This window comes from Piliocolobus tephrosceles, chromosome 9, assembly GCF_002776525.5.
Source record: "Piliocolobus tephrosceles isolate RC106 chromosome 9, ASM277652v3, whole genome shotgun sequence".
Classification (NCBI taxonomy): domain Eukaryota; kingdom Metazoa; phylum Chordata; class Mammalia; order Primates; family Cercopithecidae; genus Piliocolobus; species Piliocolobus tephrosceles.
In genome coordinates, this window is record NC_045442.1 from 64,812,959 (window position 1) to 64,836,700 (window position 23,742).

The 23,742-nt window shown below is 40.4% G+C and overlaps 1 protein-coding gene across 1 annotated transcript in view; it reads left to right on the forward strand.

The window, feature by feature from the left end:
• Positions 1-23,742, forward strand: part of TET1 (tet methylcytosine dioxygenase 1) — a 149,225-nt gene that overhangs the window by 95,714 nt on the left and 29,769 nt on the right. The window contains exons 4-6 of the mRNA XM_023205066.2: positions 300-2,595; positions 6,624-6,714; positions 7,275-7,368. Coding sequence (XP_023060834.1) covers positions 300-2,595; positions 6,624-6,714; positions 7,275-7,368 — 2,481 coding nt within the window. The remainder of the gene's footprint in view (positions 1-299; positions 2,596-6,623; positions 6,715-7,274; positions 7,369-23,742) is intronic.

A 23,742-nucleotide genomic window follows, 5' to 3' on the forward strand; every position in this document is an offset into this window, starting at 1 on the left:
TTCACCATCTTGCTTAGGCTGGTCTTGAACTCCTGGGCTCAAGCTATCCTCCCATCTTGTCCTCCCAAAGTTCTAGAATTACAGGTGTGAGCCACTACGCCTAGCCTAGTTGTCTTTTTTTTTTGTATATTATGCCCTTTTGGTATTTTATGACTTCACTGAACATGTGAAAAGCGAAAATAATATTTTAGGCTGTATCCACAGGGGCTTTACATTTAGTTGCTATTATATTTTAATCTTCTTATGGCTGTTATTCAGATATTTAAATAGATGACATGAGTAATTTCTGTATTTTACAGGCAGATTTTGACAACAAACCAGTAAATGGCCCCAAGTCAGAATCCATGGACTACAGTAGATGTGGTCATGGGGGAGAACAAAAATTGGAATTGAACCCACATCCTGTTGAAAATGTAACTAAAAATGAAGACAGCATGACAGGCATCGAGGTGGAGAAGTGGACACAAAACAAGAAATCACATTTAACTGATCATGTGAAAGGAGATTTTAGTGCTAATGTCCCAGAAGCTGAAAAATCAAAAAACTCTGAAGTTGACAAGAAACGAATCAAATCTCCAAAATTGTTTGTACAAACCGTAAGAAATGGCATTAAACATGTGCACTATTTACCAGCTGAAACAAATGTTTCATTTAAAAAATTCAATATTGAAGAATTCGGCAAGACATTGGAAAACAGTTCTTATAAATTCCTAAAAGACACTGCAAACCATAATAACGCTATGAGCTCCGTTGCTACTGATATGAGTTGTGATCATCTCAAGGCGAGAAGTAATGTTTTAGTTTTCCAGCAGCCTGGCTTTAACTGCAATTCCATTCCACATTCTTCACACTCCAACATACATCGTCATGCTAGTATACACAATGAAGGTGATCAACCAAAAACTCCGGAGAATATACCAAGTAAAGAACCAAAAGATGGATCTCCCGTTCAACCAAGTCTCTTATCGTTAATGAAAGATAGGAGATTAACATTGGAGCAAGTGGTAGCCATAGAGGCCCTGACTCAACTCTCAGAAGCCCCGTCAGAGAATTCCTCCCCATCAAAGTCAGAGAAGGATGAAGAATCAGAGCAGAGAACAGCCAGTTTGCTTAATAGCTGCAAAGCTATCCTTTACACTGTAAGAAAAGACCTCCAAGACCCAAACTTACAAGGAGAGCCACAAAAACTTCATCACTGTCCATCTTTGGAAAAACAAAGTTCATGCAACACGGTGGTTTTCAATGGGCAAGCCAACTCACATATCAGCTCAGCTACTAACCAAGCATCCACAAAGTCACATGAATATTCAAAAGTCACCAATTCATTATCTCTTTTTATACCAAAATCAAATTCACCCAAGATTGACACCAATAAAAGTATTGCTCAAGGGATAATTACTCTTGACAATTGTTCCAATGATTTGCATCAATTGCCACCAAGAAATAATGAAGTGGAGTACTGCAACCAGTTACTGGACAGCAGCAAAAATTTGGACTCAAATGATCTATCATGTCAGGATGCAACCCATACTCAAATTGAGGAAGACGTTGCAACACAGTTGACACAACTTGCTTCAATAATTAAGTTCAATTACATAAAACCAGAGGACAAAAATGTTGAAAGTACACCAACAAGCCCTGTAACGTGTAATGTACAGCAAAAATACAATCAGGAGAAGGGCACAATACAACAGAAACCGCCTTCAAGTGTACACAATAATCATGGTTCATCATTAACAAAGCAAAAGAACCCAACCCAGAAAAAGACAAAATCTACCCCATCAAGAGATCGGCGGAAAAAGAAGCCCACAGTTGTAAGTTATCAAGAAAATGATCAGCAGAAGTGGGAAAAGTTGTCCTATATGTATGGCACAATATGCGACATTTGGATAGCATCGAAATTTCAAAATTTTGGGCAATTTTGTCCCCATGATTTTCCTACTGTATTTGGGAAAATTTCTTCCTCAACCAAAATATGGAAACCACTGGCTCAAACGAGGTCCATTATGCAACCCAAAACAGTATTTCCTCCACTCACTCAAATAAAATTACGGAAATATCCTGAATCAGCAGAGGAAAAGACGAAGGTTGAACCATTGGATTCACTCAGCTTATTTCATCTTAAAACGGAATCCAACGGGAAGGCATTCACTGATAAAGCTTATAATTCTCAGGTACAGTTAACGGTGAATGCCAATCAGAAAGCCCATCCTTTGACCCAGCCCTCCTCTCCGCCTCACCAGTGTGCTAACGTGATGGCAGGCGATGACCAAATACGGTTTCAGCAGGTTGTTAAGGAGCAACTCATGGATCAGAGACTGCCAACCTTGCCTGGTATCTCTCAAGAAACACCCTTACCGGAGTCAGCACTAACTCTCAGGAATGTAAATGTAGTGTGTTCAGGTGGAATTACAGTGGTTTCTACCAAAAGTGAAGAGGAAGTGTGTTCATCCCGTGTTGGAACATCAGAGTTTTCCACAGTGGACAGTGCACAGAAAAATTTTAATGATTATGCTATGAACTTCTTTACTAACCCTACAAAAAACCTAGTGTCTGTAACTAAAGATTCTGAACTGCCCACCTGCAACTGTCTTGGTGAGTACTTGTGTGGATGTGTTCTTATTTCACCTGCACAAATTACCTCAATCATGACTGAAGCAAATTCTGATTCATCTTTTTTTGTGTGATATTTTTTCCCCATTCTTACTCTAACTAAGATGGATTAAGTAAATCTATAACCATTTTTCTATGGGACCTTTTGGTTCTGCTCACAAGAATGGAATATTCAACTCATAATTTGGAAAAACAGATTTGGAAAAGGTAAACCTGCTGAAGTGGAAAAATAGGCTGATATTTCTCTCAAGGCTGAATGTCTGTCAATTTATTGTGCGTAGCATAAGAATGAATTTCCTAGGCCAGGTACAGTGGCTCTTGCCTGTTATCCCAACACTTTGGGAGGTCAAGTCAGATGGATCACTCGAGGTCAAGAGTTCGATACCAGTCTGGCATGGTGAAACCCTGTATCTACTTAAAATTCAAAAATTAGTTGAGCGTGGTGGTGCATACCTGCAACCCCAGCTACTCAGGTGGCTGAAGCAGGAGAATCACTTGAACCCAGGAGGCAGAGGTTACAGTGAGCCAAGATTGCACCACTCCCCTCCAGCTTGGGCAATAGAGCGAGACCCTGTCTCAAAAAAAAAAGAAAGAGATAACTTAATAGTTTATTACGGTTTATTTATTTTTCCTATATTCAAACAAATTTCAACTTACCAGCCTTTCACTATATTTTTTTGTGTGTGTGATAGAAGATACATATAGAGAATGTAAAACATATGTATAAGTTAACAGTTATAAAATATATAGCTGGCAGTTGCCGTCCTACTCTAGAATTGAAGCTGGTTTATGTCTTTTTCAGTGTCTAGTGCTTTTATGCTCTATCCAGTACAAGATCTAATACTGTCTTTTTTGTCCAAAGAGCACTTGATATTCTGAGATAATATATTTCTATTTCTCTGCAATACAAAGTGTACCTGCGTATAAAGAAATTCCATAATCTTGGCCACTTGAAGAATTCATAAACCTTTTTGAATTTTAACATATTAACAAATTTGTTTAATACTGATTTCCTATTTCAAAAAATCAAAAAATAACCAGTGTGCTAACATGAGTCATGTGCTAATAGCTGACTCATGGACTGATCCCTAACCAATGTATTTCTACATTTTTGTGTCTTAGGAGTCATTGAAAGAGAACATTCTGAAACATTTAGTTTTATTAGTGTGTTAAAAGCTCTGAGAAAATCTTGCTGGGTAAAGATTCTCAGGCAGATCTTATGAGAAATTTCCTCAGTATTTGAAACATGTGAAAGCTTAATTTGAATCCTGTACTGATTAGTTACCATGTATGGTCAAATTTCAGGTAAGCACTCTTCTAAGAAACCTGTTGACTAGGCCGGGCGCGGTGGCTCAAGTCTGTAATCCCAGCATTTGGGAGGCCGAGGCGGGCGGATCACGAGGTCAGGAGATCGAGACCATCCTGGCTAACCGGTGAAACTCCGTCTCAACTAAAAAATACAAAAAACTAGCCGGGCGAGGTGGCGGCGCCTGTAGTCCCAGCTACCTGGGAGGCTGAGGCAGGAGAATGGCGTGAACCCGGGAGGCGGAGCTTGCAGTGAGCTGAGATCTGGCCACAGCACTCCAGCCTGGGTGACAGAGCGAGACTCCGTCTCAAAAAAAAAAAAAAAAAAGAAACCTGTTGACTCTAATATAGCTGTAAAAAATAGGGAAATTAAATAGATTGTGTCATTAAAGTTCGTTAGGCTGCTTGAAGCCCTATTATTTTGTTTACCATACAACTATGATAGAATACATTTTTTGTGAAAAAATCTGTTTTGAAACTCATCCAAATAGGTTTAGTTATTAGAAGTCTTACTTAAAATATGGCTCCAAATCACAAAGACTCAAGATTTGCCTTGACCAAAGGTGATGTTTTTATTAGAAGTGGGTGGTTCAATGGGAAGGATAAGTACATCACACTGATGTTTTTGACAACAGTAGAAAAAATAGTGTTGTGTAGTAATAATACTGAATTCTTGTTTTTCCAAAGTACACATTGTTCTGAAATAATATCCTTCCATTTCTCTGCTCATTGTTCAATACATAGTGTTTTTTAGGTTTTTGTTTTGTTTGTTTGTGGATGTAGGGTCTCACTTTGTTACTCAGACTGGTCTTGAACTCCTGGGCTCAAGTGATCCTCGTGCCTCAGCTTCCTAAAGTGCTGGGATTACAGGCGTGAACCACCACACCAGCTAACACACAGTTTTGACAAACTACGATGTGCCAGTTACCAAGGATAGGCTGTTCTGAGAAGAATCTCACAATTTGAAAAGAGTGACAATGCTGTCTAGTGGAGTTGAATTGGGAGAACAAGGTTCTTGAATTAAGGAGAGAAGAATATAATCATGATAATGGCTTCCATTCTGGAGCTCTTACTACAAGTCTGATATTGTGCCTTGCCTTGACTTGTAATGTTCACAGCAACTCTTCAAAGGGAGGGCTTATTATCCCCATTATACAAATGCAGAAACCAAGGCACATAGAATTTTGTAGCTGTCCAGTAACTGAACTGGGACTCAGAGACAGCAGTCTCAACTCCAGAACCTATCCTTATAACATACACTCTGGTGCTTAATAAATGTGAATTATATAAGAGAGAACACTTTTCGGCTGGGCGCGGTGGCTCACGCCTATAATCCCAGCACTTTGGGAGGCTGAGGCAGGCAGGTCACGAGGTCAGGAGATCGAGACCATCCTGGCTAACATGGTGAAACCCCGTCTCTACTAAAAATACCAAAAATTAGCTGGGCATGGTGGTGGGTGCCTGTAGTCCCAGCTAATCGGGAGGCTGAGGCAGGAGAATGGCGTGAACCTGGGTGGCAGAGCTTGCAGTGAACCGAGATCGCACCACTGCACTCTAGCCTGGGCGACATAGCAAGACTCCATCTCAAAAAAAAAAAGAAAAAGGTTGGGGGAGAGAACACTTTTCTAAATATCCTTACAAATGGAAATAAGGCCTGTAGTTCAACAAATACGAGCCTTTAAAGTTTATATACCTGAGCTAGACTGCTTTTTCTATGTGCATGGTTCTCAAAGGATGATTATCTAGTTTGAAGACCCTTTCCTTATGCAAAATAACTAGTCACAGCATACAGGAATAGACAGCTGGGCATTCAGAGTTGAATAAGTACCTGCAGTGGACTCAGCTGTTTTTGGTGTAGAATTTCATGGCTAGAAATTCATGAAATGCAGAAATTCCCCAGTAATTCTTGTTACACATGAGTCTAAGGGGCGAAGTTAAAAATAGCATTTTTTAAGAAACAAAATTCATGCTCACAAAAATTCAAGTGGTGCAGAAATATGATGCAAACATCTTCCCATACTCCCATTCTATACAAAAGAACATTATTGATTTTAATTTTGTTTCCATTTTTACAAAAATTTAAAACAATCTTTCTACTTGGTTTTCTAATATAATGATAGCATGGATTTTTAAATGTTTTATAAATATTATTGTTTCAATAGATTTATTGTATTCCACTATATAAACATCCCATAATTTATTTAAACCACGTTATTGACAGATGTTAGGAGTGTTTTGCTCTCTTTGATATTACAAATAATTGTAACAAGGAACATTCTTTTGTAATTGTGCAAGTGTGTAGTTGAATAAAATTGTCTGCAATGAAATTGCTCAATTTTTTAATAGGATTCTGAGGGCAACCTTTAACATTGTTCTTGGATAACTTTTAATATTACACCTCAATAAGTACAGATTTTTTTTTTAAGCAGGAGATAGGAGTATAAATATGACCCACATCCTAAAATATTTTTTTTCTCCTCTGATTCTCAGAGGAAGAAAGAATTCGTTAGGGGCAGGAAGAAAGGAACATTAAAAGTTAAATTCTATGGGCTGCTGTCCTTGACTTTAATTATCAAATCTTACCAAAACCTTATCAAGATTCATGGTTCTGAATTGAGGGGGAACAAAAAGTATAAAAGTAGCTTCTCCTGTCCCCTATGCAATTCTGTAAAGCTTTGGGTCTAATAATCTTATTCCTTCCACAGATCGAGTTATACAAAAAGACAAAGGCCCATATTATACACACCTTGGGGCAGGACCAAGTGTTGCTGCTGTCAGGGAAATCATGGAGAATAGGTGAGGAAATACGCTTCCCTATTAAAATCATTCTTACTGTGGATCTGACTCAATGGAGATAAATCATCTCTAAGAACAAACGCCGTGATTGAAAAACATTCAGGAGTATGGGTTGGATGTTTCTTAGGGCCCAACAAAAAAAGGGGTGTCCTCATGTTGCTACTGAGCCACCCATCATACAAGCTGTTGGGCACATAAAAGAGCACCCACAACACAAGACTAATTGTCTTTGATAAATTCAGAAGTACTTTTTATATTGTATAATGGTAGAAATAGGTCAAATTACCACCCTTGACACTGCATACCCTACATTCCCATTGCTTGTCTTGTAGTCAGCCTATTTTTTAAAGAGTGATCTTTAAGGATAAGTGAGTAGGACTGGTTAACAAAATACCTGCCACACAAAAGCAAATGTTTAACAAAAGTAAATTATGAGGAGTGTTTGATTTTTGAGCTTCTGTACATCTATATCTTATATACATTAAGATCTTCAAAGCCAAAGCCTTCAAGTACAGATTGCGATTAATTAGTACATTCCCTTCACTGTGTTTTATACTCAGGTATGGTCAAAAAGGAAATGCAATAAGGATAGAAATAGTAGTGTACACCGGTAAAGAAGGGAAAAGCTCTCATGGGTGTCCAATTGCTAAGTGGGTAAGTATTTCCTATTTATACATTTTTTTTGAAGCTTGTTATTCCAGAGCTGATATTTATACTTTTACAATAGCCAGAGGGACCTTTATTTTATTTATTCATTTATTTATTTAATTTCTGAGACAGAGTCTTGGTTGCCCCAGCTGGATTGCAGTGGTGCAATCACACCTCACTGCTGCCTTGATCTCCCAGGCTCAAGCAATCTTCCCACCTTGGTCTCCCAAGTAGTTAAGACTATAGGCATTTGCCACCAAACCCAGCAATTTTTTTTTTTTTTTTTAAGTAGAGAGGAGGTCTCGCTACATTGCCCAGGCTGGTCTTAAATACCTGAGCTCCAGGGATCCTCCCGCCTCAGTCCCCTAAAGTGCTGGGGTTACAGGCGTGAGCCACTGTGCTTGACCAGATTTTTTGATAGATTTTCAAGAAAATTGGTCATTTGTGATAAGAGTTGCAAATATATTTTCTCAGTTTGTTGTGGTTTTACCAGTTAGATTTTTTTTTTTAAACTGTAATCAGCTTTTTCATCTTTTATAGCTTTAGGGTATTGTGTCTTAATTAGAAAAATCTTTACCACTTGTAGGTTATAAACCTCTCATTTCCTTTTGTAGTATTTTAATGATTTTATTTTATTTTTCTATATTGAAGTATTTTATATTTATCCTGGTTTAGAGTATTGGTAGCTATGTACACTTCTCCAGATGGCTACTCAGTTATCCAACACCACTCATTTAATTGTACATCTCTTCATTATTGATGTGTATTTGCTTATGTGTGTAGATTCCCTATTGTGTTAAATCATTATCTTTAATCAGCATGAGATTGCTCCATGTAGATTTTATAATGTTTCCATGTCTAATAGGCTAATTCCTTTTAATTTTTCAAAAGTGGTCTGACTGTTCTGGTTTATTTTATCATATTAATGTATAAATACCATGTTTCATTACAAGAATAAAATCCTATTGGTATTTTTATTGGAATCGTATTTTTTTTTTTTTTTTTTTTTAGACGGAGTCTCGCTCTGTCGCCCAGGCTGGAGTGCAGTGGCCGGATCTCAGTTCACTGCAAGCTCCGCCTCCCGGGTTCACGCCATTCTCCTGCCTCAGCTTCCTGAGTAGCTGGGACTACAGGTGCCCGCCACCTCGCCCGGCTAGTTTTTTTGTATTTTTTAGTAGAGACGGGGTTTCACCGTGTTAGCCAGGATGGTCTCGCTCTCCTGACCTCGTGATCCATCCGTCTCGGCCTCCCAGAGTGCTGGGATTACAGGCTTGAGCCACCACGCCCAGCCTGGAATCGTATTAATAAAATTTGGAGAATTTACATATATTTTATGTTCAGTCTTCTTATTCCACATATTGCATCTTTCCATTTGCGTATGCCTTCTTTTGTCCTTGAGGACTGCTTTAAGATAGAATTTATTTAAGGTAGAATTTAGATGTTTCTTGTTTTTGTACATATTTCTCTTGTGTATCCTCTAATACAGTTAGTCCAACAGACTAACTCTAATTTTATATTGCTTTAGTAATGATGGTCTCCTTACTTTGTTTCTCTCTTCCCATGAGGATGTTTCCAGAGTTTTCCCATTAAGTGTGGGTTGTGAGCCAGAACGGTGGCTCACGCCTGTAATCCCAGCATTTTGGGAGGCTGAGGCGGCCAGATCACGAGAGGTCAGGAGTTCGAGACCAGCCTGGCCAACATGGTGAAACCCTGTCTGTACTAAAAATACATAAAATAGCTGGGCCTGGTGGTGGGCACCTGTAGTCCCAGCTACTTGGGAGGCTGAGGCAGGAGAATCGCTTGAACCTGGGAGGCAGAGGTTGCAGTGAGCCAAGATTGGGCCAATGCACTATAGCCTGGGCAACGAGAGCAAAACTGTCTCCAAAAATAAAAAAACGTGGGTTGTCAGGGAATGCGTTTCAGGGGAGATAACATTTAAGCTGAGAAAGGAGTGACAAAAAGGAGCTAAGTACACAGAGGATATGCAGGGAGTAGCACTCCTAAGCAGAGAAGACAGCAACGAACAAAGGTTTTGGGTTAAGAAATAACAGTACATTAAAAAAATCTAAGCAGAGTCATTTGAAATTAAGGGGATAGGCTGGGTGCAGTGGCTCACGCCTGTAATCCCAGCACTTTGGGAGGCCGAGGGGGGCAGATCACCAGAGGTCAGGAGATCAAGCCCATCCTGGCTAACATGGTAAAACTATTTCGTGTCTACTAGAAATAAAAAAAATAGCTCGATGTGGTGTCGCGAGCCTGTAGTCCCAGATACTCTGGAGGCTGAGGCAGGAGAATTGCTTGAAACCAGGTGGAGGTTGCAGTGAGCCTAGGTCGAGCCACTGCACTCCAGTCTGGGCCACAGAGTAAGACTCCGTCTCAAAAAAAACCCAAAATAGGCTGGGCGCGGTGTTTCAAGCCTGTAATCCCAGCACTTTGGGAGGCCAAGATGGGCGGACCACAAGGTCAGGAGATCGAGACCATCATGGCTAACACGGTGAAACCCTGTCTCTACTAAAAAAATATAAAAAAGTAGCCGGGCGAGGTGGCGGGCGCCTGTAGTCCCAGCCACTTGGGAGGCTGAGACAGGAGAATGAAAAAAAACAAAAAACCAAAAATGAAATTAAGGAGATAGTTAATAGAACCGGGTGGGGGTAAAAAGGTGAATGATTTTGTAGGCCATAGTGAGGAGCTGCAGTTTTAGCCAATGAGTAACATGAAAACTTATAAGTATTTTAGATAGAGATGTGTTATCTGGCTTATGTTTTATACATAGTATTTAAGGAATTAACTGATAAAACCTGTATTCCTTATCTGTCGCTATTCAGCATCTTTTTTTTTTTTTTTTTTTTTTTTTTTGAGACGGAGTCTCGCTCTGTCACCCAGGCTGGAGTGCAGTGGCTGGATCTCAGCTCACTGCAAGCTCCGCCTCCCGTGTTCACGCCATTCTCCCACCTCAGCCTCCAGAGTAGCTGGGACTACAGGTGCCGCCACCACGCCCGGCTAATTTTTTTGTATTTTTAGTAGAGACGGGATTTCACCGTGTTAGCCAGGATGGTCTCGATCTCCTGACCTCGTGATCCGCCCGTCTTGGCCTCCCAAAGTGCTGGGATTACAGGCTTGAGCCACCGTGCCCGGCCATATTCAGTATCTTTGAATAGCAAACAGGTATCATCTCTTCAGTAGTGGGTTAGGAATCCAAGTGGTGCTTCTGGCATAGGCTCCTATGAGGATGCAATCATCTGAAAACTTGACGAGGGGAGAGTGGTGCAGTTGGAAGACCCAATTCCAAGCTCTCTTACAGGAGACCTTACTTAGCTCTTTGATGGCTATTGGCTGGAGGCCTCAGTTCCTCCTCATCTTAAATGTTTTCATAACATAGCAGCTTGGTTTCCCCCAGAGTGAGTGGATCAAAAGAGAGCAAGGAGGAAACTACAGTGTCTTTTATCACTTCCAGAGGTTGAGGCCAGGAGATCAAGGTCACAGTGTACTATGGTGGCTCCTGTGAATCCATAGCCAGCCACTGCACTCCAGCCTGAACAGCATAGCAAGACCCCACATCGCTTTACAAAAAAAAAAAAAGAAAATCAACTAAATTCTCAGAAGCCACAGTTATAAATCTCCCATCCTGGCTTTGTGGTAATAATTTTCTTGCTCTCCGCCTTTCCCTGCTAGTTATGTATTTCTCAAATTGTATAGTTTTATTTTGTTTTGTTCTTTTGTGTCTGGCCTATCCATAGTACCTTGTATATTTGAAATAAATCACACAATTGGTTCCCAATATCTGGGGCTGATAGTTGTTACAGATTTGTTGAGCTGTATCTATTAGCTATTTCTGAATTGTTCACTCCTTTGTCTATTACGTGGCAAGGAATGAATATGTCCTCATGATGTGGCAGCTGGCTTCTACAGTGAGTCCAAAGGAAAGGCAACTAGGCTTATTGGTGGGATTGGGGGTGATTTCTTTTTCCTGTCTTTAAAACCTTTTTAAATATAATAATAATGACAGTGATATAAATAATTGTAGTGTATAGTTTTTTGGGTTTTTCTTTTTCCTTAAGAAGGCAAATATAAACCATGTAGCTTAAAGATTTTGGTAGCAACTTTCTATTTAGTGTTTTTCCCTAGTGAAATTTTATTTGTTGGTTTTGGATATCCATCTGTCTGTGTTGCCTGGACTACAGTGCACTAACCTAGGGGACCCCATCCCCTGGGCCATGGGCCAGTAAGAACCTGACTTCACGGCAGGAGGTGAGCGACAGGCGAGCAAGTGAAGCTTCATCTGTATTTTCAGCCACTGCTCATTGCTAGTATTACTACCTGAGCTCTGAGTCCTGTCAGATCAGCAATAAGATTAGATTGTTATAGGACTACAAACCCTCTTGTCAACTGTACATGTGAGGGATGTAGGTTGTGCTCTCCTTATGAGAATCTGATGCTTGATGATCTGTCACTGTCCCCCCTCACCCCCAGATGGGACCATCTAGTTTTAGGAAAACAAGCTCAGGGCTCCCTCTGATTCTTTATTATGACGAGTTGTATAGTTACTTTATTACATATTACAATGTAATAGTAATAAAAATAAAGTGCACAATAAATGTAATGCACTTGAATCATCCCAAAACCTCTGCCCTTGGCCCCACTTCCGTGGAAAAATTGTCTTCCATGAAACGGGTCCCTGGTGTCAAAAAGGTTAGTGACCACTGCACTAACACGATCATAGCTCACTGCAGTCTTGAACTCCCAGGCTCGAGTGATCCTCCCATGTCAGCCTGTGAAGTAGCGAGGACTATAGGGGTGTGCCATTATGCCTGGTTAATTTTTTCTTATTTTTTGTAGAGTCGAGGTTTGGTATGTTGCCCAAGCTTGTCTTGAACTCCCAGCCTCAAGCCTATGCCTGCCCCAGGCTCCCAAAGCCATGAGATTATAGGTGTGAGCCACCATGCCCAGCAGCAACATTCTATTTAAATCCTTAGGGTTATTAGGTACAAGAGGTATTTGGCATTTTTCGTGAAGCAGGTGTATTTAAATTGCTCTTATTTTCTCTTGTGCAATATGTCTTCTCAGAATGAGAATACCTTAGTGTATACTAATGTATACCTGGCTCTTTTCACAAATGCAAAAATAATCCAATGGTAAGAAATGAAATAAAGCACCGCCGCTGAGCAACATAATGAAAAATTTGCTATCTACTAATGACGATTCAAATGTGTAATCTTGGTAACAAAACCAGGCAATACTATTGCATTTCTATGAAAATAAAATAGGTTTTTTTGGTTGTTGTTTTCATTTTTTTGTTTTGTTTGTTTGTTTGAGATGGAGTCTCGCTCTGTCACCAAGGCTGGAGGGCAGTGGAGCGATCTCGCGTCTCGCGATCTCTGCTCACTGCAAGCTCCGCCTCCTGGGTTCACGCCATTCTCTGCCTCAGCCTCCGGAGTAGCTGGGACTACAGGCGTCCGCCACCACGCCTGGCTGTTTTTGTATTTTTAGTAGAGGCGGGGTTACACCGTGTTAGCCAGGATGGTCTCCATCTCCCCACCTCGTGATCCTCCCACCTTAGCCTCCCAAAGCGCAGTGATTACAGGCGTGAGCCACTGCGCCCGGCAAAAATTTTTTTTTAATTAGCCGACTGTGGTGGTGTGTGCCTGTGGTCCCAGCTACTCGGGAAGTGGGACGATTGCTTGAGCCTCGGAAGAGGAGGTTGCAGTGAGCCATTATCAGGCCACTACACTCGAGCCTGAGTGAAAGAATGAGCCCTGCCTACAGAGAGAACAGAAAGTTGAGTGTCTTGAATTTGAATTGGTATCTTGAAATAGTATGGCTGTGGTATTCATTAGCTATTTTCTGAGGCATGAGAAACTGAGGATTAGAGCTGGGAATCTGCTGGAGTTGTCTACCCCACGCTTAAACTTTAGGTAGAGGTTGAATGAAAATTGGAATTAAAAAAAGTCCATGAGGGCCGGGCGTGGTGGCTCACGCCTGTAATCCCAGCACTTTGGGAGGCCGAGGCGGGCGGATCATGAGGTCAGGAGATTGAGACCATCCTGGCTAACACGGTGAAACCCCGTCTCTACTAAAAAAAAAAAAAAAAAAAAAAATTAGCCGGGCGCGGTGGCGGGCGCCTGTAGTCCCAGCTACTCGGGAAGCTGAGGCAGGAGAATGGCGTGAACCCAGGAGGCGGAGCTTGCAGTGAGCTGAGATGGCGATACTGCACTCCAGCCTGGGCTACAGAGTGAGACTCTGCCTCAAAAAAAAAAAAAAAAGGCCATGAAGGTGGGAAAAATTTCAAAACAATTTAAAAAAAGAGAGATTTAGATCTGTCTGTATTCTACATAGTTGTAGAACTTTACCGTGAGGTTATTTTGAGTGACACTAGTGCAATTGGGTGGACTATATGTGGGTGAGGGAGGAAATGAAGGTCAAAAATTTTGATGGAATACACACATGCAGTCAGTAAATAACATTGCTCCAAATTTACTTTTCATCTTGGATAGTGTACATTTTTGGTGTACTTGTTATAAAACATTAATCTATATCAAGCATCATTTCATGATTTCATTTTTTAAAATCTTCATGTATACGCTTAGATTTGTTAGTAGTTTTAGAGTTCTATCCTAAACTGCCCCCTGCCATTTTTTTTTTTTTTATTTGTGTTTCTTTTGTCTTCCTTTTTTTTTTTCTGAATCTTGCTCTGTTGTCCAGGCTTGAGTGCAGTGGCATAATCTCAGCTCACTGCAACCTCTGCCTCCCAGGTTCAACCAATTTTCCTGCCTCAGCCTTCACCATGTTGCCCAGGCTGGTCTCAAACTCCTGACCTCAAGTGATCTACCGGCCTCTACCTCCCAAAGTGCTGGGATTACAGGTGTGAGCCACAGCGACAGTCCTCTTGTCTTCTTTGTTTCAAAGAGAGATCTATTACTTCTCTTTTTAATGATCCCACACAAAAAGTCCAGCAGAAAATTCTAACTGGCCAGCACCATTTTCTGAGCCATTCTTACATTGTTTTGACTATGTTCTCAACACTGTTTTATTCTTCTCTTGAAATGTTTCCTTGCCAGGTGGTCATTAATACTCTCACATAATTATAGTCTTTGGCAGAGATTTTTGACTCTTTTTCTGTGCTGTCACTTTGGATCTTGTACTTCAGTAGATTTTGAAGAAAAGGGTAGTGTAGTTTCTTAGATGCACCTTAGATGTTCAAGGAGAATCGCTTGAACCTGGGAGGCAGAAGTTGCGGTGAACTGAGATTGTACCACTGCCCTCCAGCCTGGGTGATAGCATGAGAGCCTGTCTCAAGAAAAAAACAAAAAAAAAATAGTATTTTAAAAATTAGCTGGATGTCATGAGTAAATCACATTTAAGAATTTCCCAGCTGGCCAGGCGCGGTGGCTCACACCTGTAAACGCAGCACTTTGGGAGGCTGACATGGGCGGATCACTTGAGACCAGGAGTTCAAGACCAGGCTGGCCAACATGGTGAAACCCTGTCTTTGCTAAAAATACAAAATTAACTGGGCATGGTGGCATGAGCCTGTAATCCCAGCTACTCAGGAGGCTGAGGCAGGAGTATAACTGTTTGTATACTTCCCCTCTTGAGCTTATGGGGTAATGGCAGAAGTAGGGAGAAGAGTCAAACAGTGGATGGCCTCGTTGGCTCCAATGCCTGAGTGCTTCACATTGGGCATCGTGATGAGTTCCCCTCTGTGGAATTGTGTATTAGTCAATAGAGCAGGTGTGACAATGAATACCTACAAGTGATTTCTTTTTTTTTCTTTTGAGATGAAGTTTCACTCTGTTGCCCGGGACAGAGTACAGTGGTGTGATCTTGGCCCTCTGCCTCCCAGGTTCAAGCCATTCTCCAGCTTCAGCCTCTCGAGTAGCTGGGATTACAGACGTGTGCCACCACGCTCAGCTAATTTTTGTATTTTTAGTGGAGGTGGGGTTTCACCATGTTATCCAGGCTGGTCTTGAACTCCTGACCTTAAGTGATCCAGCCACCTTGGCCTCCCAAAGTGCTGTGATTACAGGCATGAGCCACTGCGCCCAGCAAGAAAATGTTGTATTTACCCCTCTTGTCTGATGTGACCCAAGTTTAGGGGTGAAGCTGAAGTATGCAAAAGTCCTCAAACCGCCTTTCTTGGATTTATACATTTATCCAATCTTCAAAACCATTCCCTTTTTTTTTTTGTCTTTGTTAGTTCTTCTAAGGTTCTACCTAATTACCTGCCTTGGTTATCTTTGAACTATACCATAGTGCTGCTTGTTTCTGCCCAATAAGGCACCTCCTTGTATATTATCATGACAGGAAGATAAAGAGATGAGGTGGTACCCTGGGCTACTTGTTTGGTGCCTACAATATCTTCCTAATGTGAGCTAGCCATTTTATTTTTCCGTGATAAAATTTAGTCAGTGAGCAAGAAGTTAATGTTAACTGTCGATAATATTAAACTGACTCACTATTATTATTATTATTAAACTGACTCACTATTATTATTATTTATTTATTTATTTATTTATTTTTGAGATGGGAATTTTGCTCTTGTTGCCCAGGCTGGAGTGTAATGGCACGAATTTGGCGCACTGCAACCTTTGTTTCCCAGGTTCAAGCAATTCTCCTGCGTCAGCCTCCCGAGTAGCTGGGACTACAGCCATGTGCCACCATGCCTGGCTAACTTTGTATTTTTAGTAGTTTCTCCATGTTTGTCAGGCTGGTCTTGAACTCCCGACCTCTAGTGATGCACCTCCCTCGGCCTCCCAAAGTGCTGGGATTACTGGCATAAGCCACCGCGCCCGGCCCATTAGTACTCTTTTTATGTTAGTTTGTTTACTTGCTTATAGAGTTCATTTTGTAAGGAAATTTTAATTCAAGTATAACATACACACAGAAAAGTGTACCTACCATAAGGTACAGCCCAATGAAGTTGTGCAAAGTAAACATACCCATGTGACCATTGGCCAGATCAAGACATTACCAAAACTTCAGAACCCCGTTGTGTGAACTCAGTCGTTAACCTCTTTACAAAGGTTGAATTGTATTGTAAAAGTCTCATTTTCTTGTAATATGTAGGTAGCTTTAAATGATGTTCACTGGTGACTTCTTGGGAGGGGTTGGCCACCATAATGTTGTTTTGAAAAATTTAGTCTACTTTGTCTCTTATATGATTATTGATAAAACTCAAAAGTGACGTTTCTTTGGAAAGATACAATCCTGCTACACTTGACATGAATGTTGCTCCTAGATCTGAATCTGATCTGAAATTTGTATGCTACATTTATGGCATTGACAAAGCACCCTATTCCCTTTGGAAACCTTACAAATAAGATTGTGTTACAGGTACTTATTTTTTGCTTTTAAAAAATAATCTTTTTTAAAAAATTATAATTTACAGCTTGTATACTTCAATTTAGTTTGGTTTTTAATTTAACCTTTTTTTTACTTTTTTTTTTTTTTTTTGAGACGGAATTTCACTCTTGTTGTCCAGGCTGGAGTGCAATGGCACAATCTGGGCTTACTGCAACCACCGTCTCCTGGTTTCAAACAATTCTCCTGTCTCAGCCTCCTAAGTAGCTAGGATTACAGGTGTGCCTGGCCAGTTTTTTTTTTTTTCTTTTTACTTTTTAAAAAATTATTATTGCCGGGCGCGGTGGCTCAAGCCTGTAATCCCAGCACTTTGGGAGGCCGAGACGGGCGGATCACGAGGTCAGGAGATCAAGACCATCCTGGCTAACACGGTGAAACCCCATCTCTACTAAAAAATACAAAAAACTAGCCGGGCGAGGTGGCGGGTGCCTGTAGTCCCAGCTACTCGGGAGACTGAGGCAGGAGAATGGCGTAAACCCGGGAGGTGGAGCTTGCAGTGAGCTGAGCTGAGATCCGGCCACTGCACTCCAGCCTGGGCGACAGAGCGAGACTCCCTCTCAAAAAAAAAAAAAAATTATTATTACTTTTTTGAGACAGAGTTTCACTCTTGTTGCCCAGGCTAGAGTGCAATGATGCAATCACAGCTCATTGAAACCTCTGGCTCCCGGGTTCAAGGAATTCTCCTGCCTCAGCCTCCTAAGTAGCTGGGATTACAGGTGCCCACCACCAACCCCGACTAATTTTCTTTGTATTTTTAGTAGAGATGGGGTTTCACCACGTTGGCCATGCTGGTCTTGAACTCCTGACCTCAGGTGATACACCCGCCTCGGCCTCCCAAAGTGCTGGGATTACATGTGTGTGCCACCATGCCAGCCTTTTTTACTTTTTAAACCTTAAAAGTTTTTTAAATTGTGTAATCTTGTTCCTTCTAATATTAGTTTTTAAATTTAAATTTTTTTTTTTTTTTTTTTTTTTGAGACAGCGTCTCGCCCTGTCGCCCAGGTTGGAGTGCAGTGGCCGGATCTCAGCTCACTGCAAGCTCCGCCTCCCGGGTTTACACCCTTCTCCTGCCTCAGCCTCCCGAGTAGCTAGGACTACAGGCGCCCACCACCTCACCCGGCTCATTTTTTGTATTTTTAGTAGAGACGGGGTTTCAGCGTATTAGCCAGGATGGTCTTGATCTCCTGACCTCGTGATCTGCCTGTCTCGGCCTCCCAAAGTGCTGGGATTACAGGCTTGAGCCACCGCGCCCGGCAAATTTAAAAATTATATATACACATTATAGATATATTTCAGATTTTAAAAGCCCTTACAATTTTAGCCTGTGCTTAGAGATTGTAATTTTTAGCAGTTTGGGTATACTCAAACTAAGAGTTAGGCTGTGAAAATTTTCTGGTTTTTGAGACAGGGTCTTGCTCTGTCACCCAGGCTAAAGTACAGTGGCACAACTCACTGCAGCCTCGACCCAGGTTCAAGCAATCCTCCTTCCTCAGCCTCCCAGGGAGCTGAAACCATAGGGACTCACCACCATGCCAGCTAGTTTTCTGTGTTTTTTTTTAGAGACGGGGTCTCATTTCATTGCCCAGGCTGGCCTTTAACTCCTAGGCTCAAGAAATCCTCCTACCGCGGCCTCCTGTGTTGGGGTTACAGGCATGAGCCACTATGCCCGGCTAGAACTTTTTTCTTTTCTTTCCTTTGTTTAAAAAAAAAAAAAAATACCAAGTATTGTGGGTTTTTTAATTAAAAAAATTTTTTTTCTTTTTTTTTTTCTTTTTTTTGCAACGGAGTTTCACTGTTGTCTCTCAGGCTGGAGTGCAGCAGCATGATTTCAGCTCACTGCATCCTCTGTGGTTCAAGCGATTTTCATACGTCAGCCTCTGCAGTAGCTGGAACTATAGGTTGTACCACCACACTTGCCTAACTTTTGTATTTTTAGTAGAGACAGGATTTCACCATGTTGACCAAGCTGATCTCAAACTCCTGACCTCAGCTGATCTGCCTGCCCTGGCCTCACAAATTGCTGGGATTGCGGCTTGAACCACCGTGCCCTGCCCTAATTTTTGTATTTTTAGTAGAGGCAGGGTTTCACCATGTTGGCCAGGCCAGTCTCGAACTCCTAACCTCAAGTGATCCACCTGCCTTGACTTCCCAAATTACTGAGATTACAGGCATGAGCCACCATACCTGGCCTGTTGTTAATAGTTAAAAAAATAGAAACAAAATACTAAGCTAAGAGTGATAATTTTTGTCATTGTACACCTAAGGTGAGACTTGACATCATGATTCAATTTGCATTGTAACTAGCAAAGGTAGGTGACTTTACTTATTATTAATTTTTATTTCTTCCATGAATTCACTCTTCATAACCTTTTTTTTAGGTTATCTTCTATTATACTTTTGTAAATATGTATAATAGACCACATATGTATAATATGTATATGTATAATAGACCATGGCTGGTTTTATCATGGCTGGGCGTGGGGCCTCACACTTGTAATCCCAGCACTTTGGGAGGCTGAAATGCGCAGATCACTTGAGCCCTGGAGTTTGAGACAAACCTGGGCAACGTAGCCAGACATCCTCCCTACAAAAAATGCAAAAAAGTAGCCAAGGACAGTGGCAAGTGCCTGTAGTTCTAGCTACTTGGGAGGGTTAGCCGGGAGGATCAAATGAGCCCGGAGAGCTTTTAAATGATGTTAAAGGCTGCATACAGTGAGCCATGATGAAGCCACTGCACTCCAGCCACCGTGACATAGTAAGACACTGCCTCCAAAAGAAAAAGAAAAGAAAACAGAAAAAGAACAATTTTAAAAGAACAAACTTCAATTTAGAAGAGCAATTCCCTTATTTAGAAAATGTTTCTCTTGAGGGTTGGAGAATTACCTAATGGGTACAATGTTCACTATTTTGGAAGTGAGTATAATAAAAGCCCAGACTTCACCACTGCCCAATATATCCATGTTAAAAAACTGCACTTATACCCTCTAATTCTTTAAAAACAAATTTTCCTGACATGATGCGCATTTACCCTTCCATATGAACCTTAGAAACACGCTAAATTTGAATAGATTGCGGGAGAGATTTGTGGCTAGACATTTAGGTTTGGCTTTCTCATTTAGGAACACTGTCATGTTCTTCCAAGTGAACTTTCTTTTATAACCTTCTCTTTATATTTTTTATAGTTTTATTCTTATGTTTTTGGCATCTTTCTGTTTTTTAACAACCTTACTGAGATATCAGCCTTTAAACCAAACTTCTATCTGGTTATTCCTGGTATGTAGTAAAGCTACTGTGTCTTCAGTATATAGGGATCTACTTGTTTCACTCTTTAAAAATCAAGTAGATTTTTCTGTGATTCTTTTGAAAAATATTCTAGAAAGACTATTATAGCTATAATAATTGTGTCCTATTATTTTAATACCAGTCATATATCATATTGTCTGTTTCAAATAGGACTGTAGAACAATTATGAAGTCTGTATACCAGCAAGAAGTTAGTGAATATAGTAGAAAAATAATTAAATGTCACCAAAGTATTCACTGACATTAGGAATAGATAGTATATTTTTGTACAAACAGAACTAGAATGTGTATACCTTCAGTGTTCTCCTGGTTTTTGTAAGCAGGGTAATTAAAAAGCTGTTGAAATACTTGGTTTTTCTGTTTCCTATATGCATGTGACATGACTAGAAGCCAAATTTGCCTGCTATAACAAAAACCTCTATGGGGCTTTGAGCTGCTTCTGTCCCAAGCATTGAGTATTCAAGAATAATCTTAGCTACAGTTGCCTCTTGGAAATTTAATAGTATCTTCATAACAACACTTTCTTCTTTCCACCAACATAGGTACCTCCTTTTTCTTTTTTCTTTTTTTCTTTTTTTTGAGATGGAGTCTTGCTCCCGTCGTGCAGGCTGGAGTGCAGTGGTGCAATCTTGGCTCGCGGCAACCTCCACCTCCCAAAGTGCTAAAGGCATGAGCCACGGTGCTGTCCTGGGTAGCTCCTTTTTACTGTGTTTTACTTTGCTAGGTGACGAACATTGTTGGGCATATATTCATATGCTCATCATCTATTTCCGTATTCTCTATTATGAAGTGCCTATTCAATTTTTTTCTGCCAATTTTCTATGGGGGCAATTCTCTGTGTATGTTGTGTCATATATGCCAAATGTATACAATGTAAATATATATAATGTATATATATATTATGTCAAGTATATATAATGTAAATATTTCCTCCTGCCCTTTTGCTTGCCTTCTTTGTTTTTTTTACTTTATTTATTTATTTATTTATTTTTTGAGGCATTTTCTGTCACCCATGCTGGAGTGCAGTGACGAGATTTGGACTTAATGCAACCTTGGCTTCCCGGATTCAAGGGATCCTTCCGCCTCAGCCTCCCAAGTAGCTGGGACTGCAGGCAGGTGTCCACAACCGGCTCATTTTTGTGTTTTTTGAAGAGACAAGGTCTCACCATGTTGCCCAAGCTGGTCTCAAATTCCCGACCTCAAGTGATCCAGCCACCTCCCAAAGTGCTGGGATTACATGTGTGAGCTACTGCGCCTGGCCTGCTTTTTTTTTTTTTTTTTTTTTAGTCTGTTGCCTAGGCTGAAGTTCATGATGATAGCCTTGAACTCTCCATCTCAAGTGATCCTCCTGCTTGCCTTCTTTATTTTTTTATTATATTTTTTTGGGGGGAACAGAGTTTCTGTTGCCCATGCTGGAGTGCAGTGGTGACATCTGGGCTCACTGAAACCTCGGCTTCCCATGTTCAAGGGATCCTCCCACCTCAGCCTTCCAAGTAGCTGGGACTACAGGTACATGCCACTATGCCGGGTTTATTTTATTTTTTATGCAGACTGGGTCTCAGTATGTTGCCCAGGCTGACCTCAAACTCTTGGCCTCAAGCAGTCCTCTCACCTCTACCTTCCAAAATCTTGGCGTTGCAAGTGTGAGCTGCGTCACCCAGCCTTTTTTATCTTTTCAATTAGCAGATTTGGTAAGCCATTTTAAAATGCTTTGCCTACTCGTAGGTCATGACTATGTTTTCTTCTAAAATTCTTCATTGCTTTATTTTTTGTGTTTAGATATACATTATATTCAAGTTGATCAGTGTGAGGTAGGGGTCAAGATTCATTTTCTTCCATAAACGTTGGAACAATTGGTCAGTTTACACACACACACACACACCTCTGATAGGGTTTTGATTGGGATTGCATTGAATCTAGAGATCAATTTTGGGAAAATTGACATAATTGTAATAATGTCTATTCCATGAATTTATACTCCTCTGCATATAGTTAGTCCTTTGTTTATTTTAATAATATTTTTAGTTTCCAGAGGTCTTACAGATTTAATTTTTTTTTTTTTTTTTTGAGATGGAATCTTGCTTTGTTGCCCAGGCTGGAGTGCAGTGGCCGGATCTCAGTTCACTGCACTCAGCCTCCCGAGTAGCTGGGACTACAGGCGCCTGCCACCTCACCCGGCTAATTTTTTGTATTTTTTAGTAGAGACAGGGTTTCACCGGGTTAGCCAGGATGGTCTCGATCTCCTGACCTCGTGATCCACCCGTCTCGGCCTCCCAAAGTGCTGGGATTACAGGCTTGAGCCACCACGCCCGGCCCAGACAGATTTAATATTTAAACAGTTTCTTGAACTCAGATTTGAATTTAAAGACTCCTAACCATTGTGCTTAATTTTCTATTGTACACTGATGGAAATTTGGAATATCCAGAAAAGGCACAAATATCATCAGTAAAAAGCTTTTTAGCATTTCCCGTACAAAAATTTTATTAATACAAATTTGTTGTTAATTTTGACAACTTGAATATTAACCAATATAATTTTGATACAATATGTATAATTTTGTATTTGAGATTATTTGCAAGCAGTGTGTTATTATTTGGCTGTAAGAGGACATATAAATACAGAAAAAAAATTTAATGTAAATAATTGTGTCTAGGGGGAAGGTCCTAAAGCCAACTCTACTCAAGGAATGACTTGGTAGCAATGATTGTTAACCATCTGGAGTGACAGAAGAAAGTGATATTGGGTAACTAACTTCTTAAGAAGTTTCATCTCAAGTTTTGTAATATTATTATAGCAACAAAAAATTATGCTATTGGTTGCTCCATTCTGGTCACATGGATGGGCATTTTCATCATGTCCTGGTTATGTGCTGATTAATGTGGTCAATCTCTGCACTTTGTAAATTTTTGATACATGCAGGCAGTTTTAAATGGTTGGATGGTTTTATGTGGTGACAACCTTTGTATAGACTTTTTGTTTTGTTTTTGTAGTTAACACTGGGACCACTAAGCAAATTTTAAATACTGCTGAAGCCTTTTTAACATCCCAATAATTGGATGCAATATTAAATAAATAAATGAAAATTTACAATTGATTTTTCTATTTTGCATTCACCAAGTCAACTAGACCACATTAGTCTTATGAATTAAAAGCATATAATGCATCCTTCCAATAGCATGTAAAAATCACAGAAATCACAGAGGCATTTCTTTGTGTGTATTAATTCTTGATAGTAAAATGAGTCACCCAAAGGAAAATCTGTGACATTCCTCAGATGGCCAAAATTCAGTTGTCAACTTTATTTTTAATGTTAAGAGTTCTTGGTTATTTCCATCTAATTACATTAGATGGTTTTTTCGATCATCCACATTTGTTCCTTTGTGACATTCATGGAATTTCAGTGCAGTTAAGTTTTCTACTGAGCCCTCTCTTGTCTGCTGTGCAAACTAGAACAGCAGTGAAATAAAACACAGACTGCCTTGTACTACTTCTACAAATAATAACCACATATCACAGATTTTTGTTCTGCCTGTTGTTTGTTAGTCATATAGGCTCAGGTACTCTTGTGATGAGTCTTGTGGAGAGGGAACTGTTGAGGCAGTGGAAAGTCCTACAGGCTTTTATCCCTTGAGAAGCAGTAACTTTAAAAAAACTAAAATATGGCCGGGCATGGAGGCACATGTCTGTAATCCCAGACCTTTGGGAGGCCAAGGAAGGAGG